The sequence below is a fragment of the Artibeus jamaicensis genome, unplaced genomic scaffold (genome assembly GCF_021234435.1).
Source record: "Artibeus jamaicensis isolate MK-2021 breed Jamaican fruit bat unplaced genomic scaffold, CSHL_Jam_final contig_426, whole genome shotgun sequence".
In the NCBI taxonomy this organism is placed as follows: Eukaryota; Metazoa; Chordata; class Mammalia; order Chiroptera; family Phyllostomidae; genus Artibeus; species Artibeus jamaicensis.
The window spans coordinates 9266615-9272614 of NW_026521826.1; the positions used below are offsets into that span (position 1 = coordinate 9266615).

Sequence of the window (6000 nt, forward strand, 5' to 3'; positions counted from 1 at the left end):
GAAGAAGGCCCAGCATTTCCCCTGCATCCCTAGGTGCCTCTCAGTAACAACTCTAAAATGTTAAAAACCAAGTATAAACTATTCTACAGTTAATTCACTGACCCCATCCTAGAGCCAAAGGAGTGGGGGCTCTGTAAGAGAGAGAAGGAAAGGTGGGGGCATCTGGCAGCACACCGTGTTGGCCGGTCCTTCCCTTAGTTATCCCGCCTCTCCAATTCAGCCTGGTGGGGATACATGAGCCTCTGGGGCCCTTTCGGCCCTGCATATTTATCCACCACTTATCTGAGCAGCACTTACCATGTACCTGGGATTCTTGCAGAAACATTCTAAGGGACTTGAAACACAAGTGGACTTTGACTGAAATCAGTAAGCAAAGAGACTAAATTTACTCAGACAACTGAGGTGGAAATTGTAGCTTTCTGCAAAGGAGTTTTCTCGTCAAACCCAATTACCTGTCCACCTAGCCTTTTCACGGCTTCTCCGCGGACATTCCCATTGTGGCCCCTAAAATGTGTCCTGTTTGCCCACGGCATCGGCACATGTACTCACCATTTGCAGTTACACTTTCCGGGGGGGCCCTGGCCCCCTTCTCTCTCCACCGCCTCTCCATCTTGATTCCTGCCTTCCTTCCCTTTCTGTTTTCCAGGTTTTGTTAGCTACGACAATCCCGTGTCTGCACAAGCTGCTATCCAGGCTATGAACGGCTTTCAGATTGGCATGAAACGCTTGAAGGTCCAGCTGAAGCGCTCCAAAAACGACAGCAAACCTTACTGATCCTAACCCCAGAGGCTCCCTGCTTTGTTTTAGCTTTCTTAGGGTAAGTCCCAAGAGCCAGCCTGTTCTCAACAGGAAAGGCAGAGGAGGACCACATTGCCAACTTTTACCAAGAGAGACGGTTATTTTTACAATAAGGCCTCCACCTCCCCCTCCCACCCTTCACCCAGTTCGCCATATTTAAAACCTGGGCTACCTTGTTTCTATCGAGTACACTCCTCCAGTTGTGCCACTGTATTCTTTGTTTTGCAATTTGAATCTCCTTTTACCTTTTCTGTTTTTTTGTTTGTTTTTTGCTTTTTTAAAGGAAAACATACACAAATAAATGACATCTTGACAATTGAAAAGGCAAACAAAGGCTAATGTGCAATTCTAACTCAGAGACCCCCCCTGGTGCCCTGAGAGCACTGCCTGGAGAACTCACCCCTCCTGTCCTGTTCACCCCTAGGAGGGCGCCAGCTGGTTAGAGGTCAAGGTGGTGGCCTAGAGCAAGAGAAAAGCCAGGAGAAGCACTTAAAACAATACAAACGTCTTTCCACTACATTTGGTTTGTTTTGATAAGTAGGATTTTATTTTAGGGTTCAAAGCAACATGACATTTATTGGTCAGGTTATTATACTGGTTGTCTATTTTGTTATTGTTTTATTTTAGTTCTTAGAAAGGATTAATGTAAAAAAGATTTAGAGATCTGTTTCTTAAAGCTACAGGGTTTAAAAATAAAATAAAAATGAATGAAAATACTTGATGTTTCTTGAAAGATAAATTTAATAATAAATAATACATAAATAATACATAAATAAAAAAGAAAGCCACAGGCCTGTAAATTTTATTTGTAAAAAAAGCATTTCTATTTTTGTACAAAATTTTTACTGCCTCAGAAATAATGGAAGTTATTTATTGCCTATTGTTAACTTATTGGGTACCTAAAGAACAGCTCTCTGTGCTAGCTAGATCCTTCTGAAGTAGTCTCTAAAGGAATCGTTCTAGGAATGGGCTTTTTTTCACTGTTGGACCCTAGGCCTAAATTTCATGCTTTATCCTCTCGTTGTTTGTATCTGTCTGATTATTTTGTTCGTAACTTCCATTATCTAGTTTACAGTTCAGTTGTCTGACTTTCCCCTTATGTCACATCCGTTGAAACTGGATCCTCCCCTGTCCCTTGCCAGCCCCTCACCCCAAACTACCAGGAATCCATCCCCTCCCCCTCTCCGGATGGATTCTCTTGGGGTTCCATTGTGCTGTGGATAAAGGTTGTAAGAAATGCAAATTATGTGGATGGCTCGTAGACTCCCCAATGACCTAAGATTTGCATTAGTTTTTCTCCCGCACCCTTAAGAGTGATTTTGTTGCTGCTGAGTAGATTCTGTGTAACTTTTTACTCTCCCTTGTTTTCTCCCTAGACATCTTCATGCCCGTTAGTTCACCGTTTGCCTAGCATGTCCCTGTGGCGTCTCAAAAAAAGTTTCATCGTCCCGTCATTGTTTCTGATGTCTTTCTGACCTCACATCATATTTGGTTCTCCTACTGACCTTTGATCTAGTTTGACCTTTGAAATTTGCATGTGACCTCATCTAGCTATGAATTCTGGGAAGTCAATGTGAAAAACATTGCTGCATTCATGCAAGACTGAAATTATTAGAAAAATTAATTATAGTAAAAAAAAACCTGTGGCAAAAATGTTTCTTTCTTATTTTTTTCTTTTCATAAAACAGACTTGAAAGTATTATACAGGGATTGGCATTCTTCCCGGTCACTGGTAACAATAGCAATATGTGTCCAGGGACACAGAATGTTGGTTTCTAACAGACTACTTCCAAAAACAGTTTGAGAAAAAAACTGTCTGATTTTAAGTCTCTAGAGGTCTGTAATAGTTTTTACATTTTTCAGGCAGTGTAAAGTTTTTTGATAAGGCCATTTTAGGTGGCTCACTTTCTCATTAAGATATATATATAGAACCACTTTTTGTAGATTAGTATAAGAAAAATATTTACCCTGTTTTGGGGCAAATGCTACCTATTTGTGTCACCTTTTGCTGAACTGACTCACAGTTAGACAATCCATGGTTTAATGCACATGAAATTACCTATATTTTATACTGTTTCAATGTACAGGAGAAAGGTTACTGTAAACTGTGTTGCGTTGGTGCTTCTGTGAATTAAGTTGTGGTTTCATCATGAGTCTTATGGTCTTAATGTTCTTTGTTGATAAGACAAGTTTAGAATTGGTTTACTTAACAAAGAATTTCAAAACAACAGTTGTTTGCTTAAAAAATATTTCATGTGAGGGGGAAAAAAAAATCTATTCCAGAATAAGTTTTGTGTTGGCTTGTAAAGCATTGATGTCATTTTTTTTTATTGTGGACTATTTAGATGTGTTTGTGTTCAGCAAAATGTGATTTTTTTTTTCTTTTAAAGAAAAAAAGTGAAAATATATAGTGCCAAATTCCAAAGGTACTTCCTTCCTAGAGCTTCGGTGTGTTTCTTGTGAGAAGTAATTTGATAACATGGGTATTTTATTATGTGTTTTGTATAAATCCCTGATATTTAAAAAACAAAAAACAAAAAAAAGAGGTTAAAAAGTTTGTTAACTTGCTATCCTGTGGTCTTGTTGCCTGAAATTGTTATTGTTTGTTATTTCTCTATGATGTTTTTTGTAAGACATTGTACAAGTGCCCATGTCTCACTTTTTTAATCGCTCTGCACATCAGTGCTGTGACGGCAGCCTCACCGTGTATCTTCTTCATAATATATGGAAACCTCTAAGGTGAGAAAGTTTTGAACTTTTAACCCTTTCTACCCAGAGCTATCTGGAATGTTGATAACTAACTTTTATACTGTCATCATTTTAGTTTGTTTTGGGGTGTTCCCGATTTGGATTTTTTACCCTGCATATATCTTCTCTGAGTTGTTTTTTGTCTTTACTGCTTTATCCTTTGGTTGAGATCCAAAAGAAAAAAACCCACAAGGCAAATCTGAAGGAAAAAGATATATGTATTTTAACCCTTTCTGCTCCCCCTCCTACATTTTAACATTTTATTATTTCTGTTTTCTTTTTTAATTCTTAATGTGCTGCTGGAATTCCTTCTGTTTAAAAACAGTTTATTAAATAAACCTTTTGAGAGGGATGGTAGATAGATTCAGCACCTAAATAAATCTTAGATTCTGTTCTTAGATTCTGTATGCTTTTGAGATCAGATGTAGTAGTATGTTCCAGTTTAGAATATTTCCATATACCTTCCTATTAAATGACGTGGTAATGGGTAGTCTTTTGAGGTATTTTTGCTTTTGTATTTTAAATACTCCCAATTAATATTTCTAATCAGCCATTGTGCTGGGGATCTCTCTGACCCCGGTGGATACCTCTTAATACCAAGGTGTCTGGTGGTAGCTGGTAGTCTTTTCCCTAGCTTTTTTTTTTTTTAATTCAATGCACGTACTGACCATATAAGGAAAACTCAGTTCTTTATCAAACTCTCTGACCAAATAATTCGTACCAGTTCCTGCTGCCACTTTTTGAAGTGCCATATTACTTTGACTTCATGTGAACAGATCTCTTGCTGTCTTGACAAGTCCCCACGTCACCACTGCAGCCCCCACAAACTGCTGGCTCCCTTCCCTTCCTCCTCGTCCCACTTACCACCCCACTCGGTCTAATGTGTGTGTGGATGTGATAGCCCTGGGATGGAAAGGACTAGCCTCTAATAATGCAAAAAAAAAAAATTCCCTTCTTATGGCACATGCACTTATAACGAAGTGATTTGTATTATCCTCACACGTGTTTACTACTGCTGGGGCCTTCCTTCATCCTTTGAGGGCTATTTTGTACTTCCTGCAGCAATCAGCTGAAACAAAAGTTACCACACACGTGTCTCATATGCAGTATGTGGTGGTGTGTAGATACACGAACAGGAACACCATTTGAGTTATTCAGACTGTTTCGTTCTGAATCTCTTCATTTACCTATCTCTACAGAGATCTTGGAAAACAATTTTTTCTGATTTCCTCACTGAAGCGAGCTGCCCTCCTCCTGCCCTCTTTTCCTTTCAACCACTGCATCTCCCCCAGAGGGACTGAGTGCAGTTAACAGGGGGCTCGGGGTGAACACTTTAATTTGAGTGTTTCTTATTTTGCAGGCAACCAAGACACATTTAGGGGGTAAGTCCATGCTTTCTGGGGTTGGTTGGTTTGGGGTTTTTTGGCATGTTTCATTGTTAAGAAGATGACCCTCCTCAGAGACGATTTGTCCTTTTAGTCACTTTCTCTTTTAATGTCAAAAGGAAAAAGCTGCAAGGGTGTGAGGGCCTGTGCGGGAAGAGAAAACACAGGGAAACTGCTTTTTTAAAAATCAAGTGTAGAGAATAGTCATTTTTAAACTAAATTAGAGAACTGCGATAAAATGACAGTCCTCAAGGCGAAACAAGTTCATCTTTCTTTCACCATAGGGGTTCTAGTTCTTTGGCTTGTGCTACTCTGGACTCATTTTACTGTTTGTTTTTATTATTATCTTAAGTGCTAATTAACATGAAGAAATAAAATCTAAAAAAAAACCTGTAGTTTCATTACCTTTTTGAATAATGTCATACAAAAAATGTATTTGTGTTTTTCTGTGCTGTGAGAATTGTTGTTGTAGATTAATAATACCATTTTGTTTAGAATTATAAAATAGTTTTTAAATATTGTCTGAGAAAAGCCAAAGTTCCTGCAACCTAGTGGAAACTGTAAGACCACGGAGTATTGTTTGTGTTATTGATGCATTTGGATTTTGTTGTTTGATGGAATTTGAGCCAAAAAAATAATAATAATAATGCAGGCTTTCCTATTTCTACAACTGATTGTACTTATTATGCATTTTGTACCAGTGGAACTTTTTATACTGGAGATTAAAAAAATGGAAATTTTTGTGGCTTACTCTAGTGGGCCCCCTGACAATGACTGATTTCAAGTTTGATTTCTGGTTGATAGAAAGAGAGTTGCTTTTCTTTTGAGAATTAAAAACTTTGGCTTGATTTCTTTTTTCCCTTTGCTTATATCTAGCATTAGAATTTTGTCTTAAAATACAGCGGTAAGTTTCACTTTTTATTCTGTATTGTGCAGTTACACAATAAGGTAATTAGATTTAGAAGTACTCAGTCACTTTAAGTGGATAAATGTATTAGTTAAAACTTTAGGGGTTTGCTTTTTTGCTGTTTAGATCAAAGTTTTTTCTGATTCTTCCGTCCTCATTGTG

General features: G+C 38.1%; 1 protein-coding gene across 8 annotated transcripts in view; it reads left to right on the forward strand.

Moving 5' to 3' along the window:
* The window catches only part of CELF2 (CUGBP Elav-like family member 2), a 503518-nt gene extending 497739 nt beyond the window's left edge, over positions 1-5779 (forward strand). For all 8 annotated transcript variants that reach the window (XM_053665830.1, XM_053665833.1, XM_053665829.1 and 5 more), the window contains 2 exons: positions 647-817; positions 2175-5779. In XM_053665830.1, the coding sequence (XP_053521805.1) occupies positions 647-774 (128 nt within the window). In that variant the 3' untranslated portion in view covers positions 775-817; positions 2175-5779. The remainder of the gene's footprint in view (positions 1-646; positions 818-2174) is intronic.
* The last annotated feature ends 221 nt before the right edge of the window (positions 5780-6000 follow it).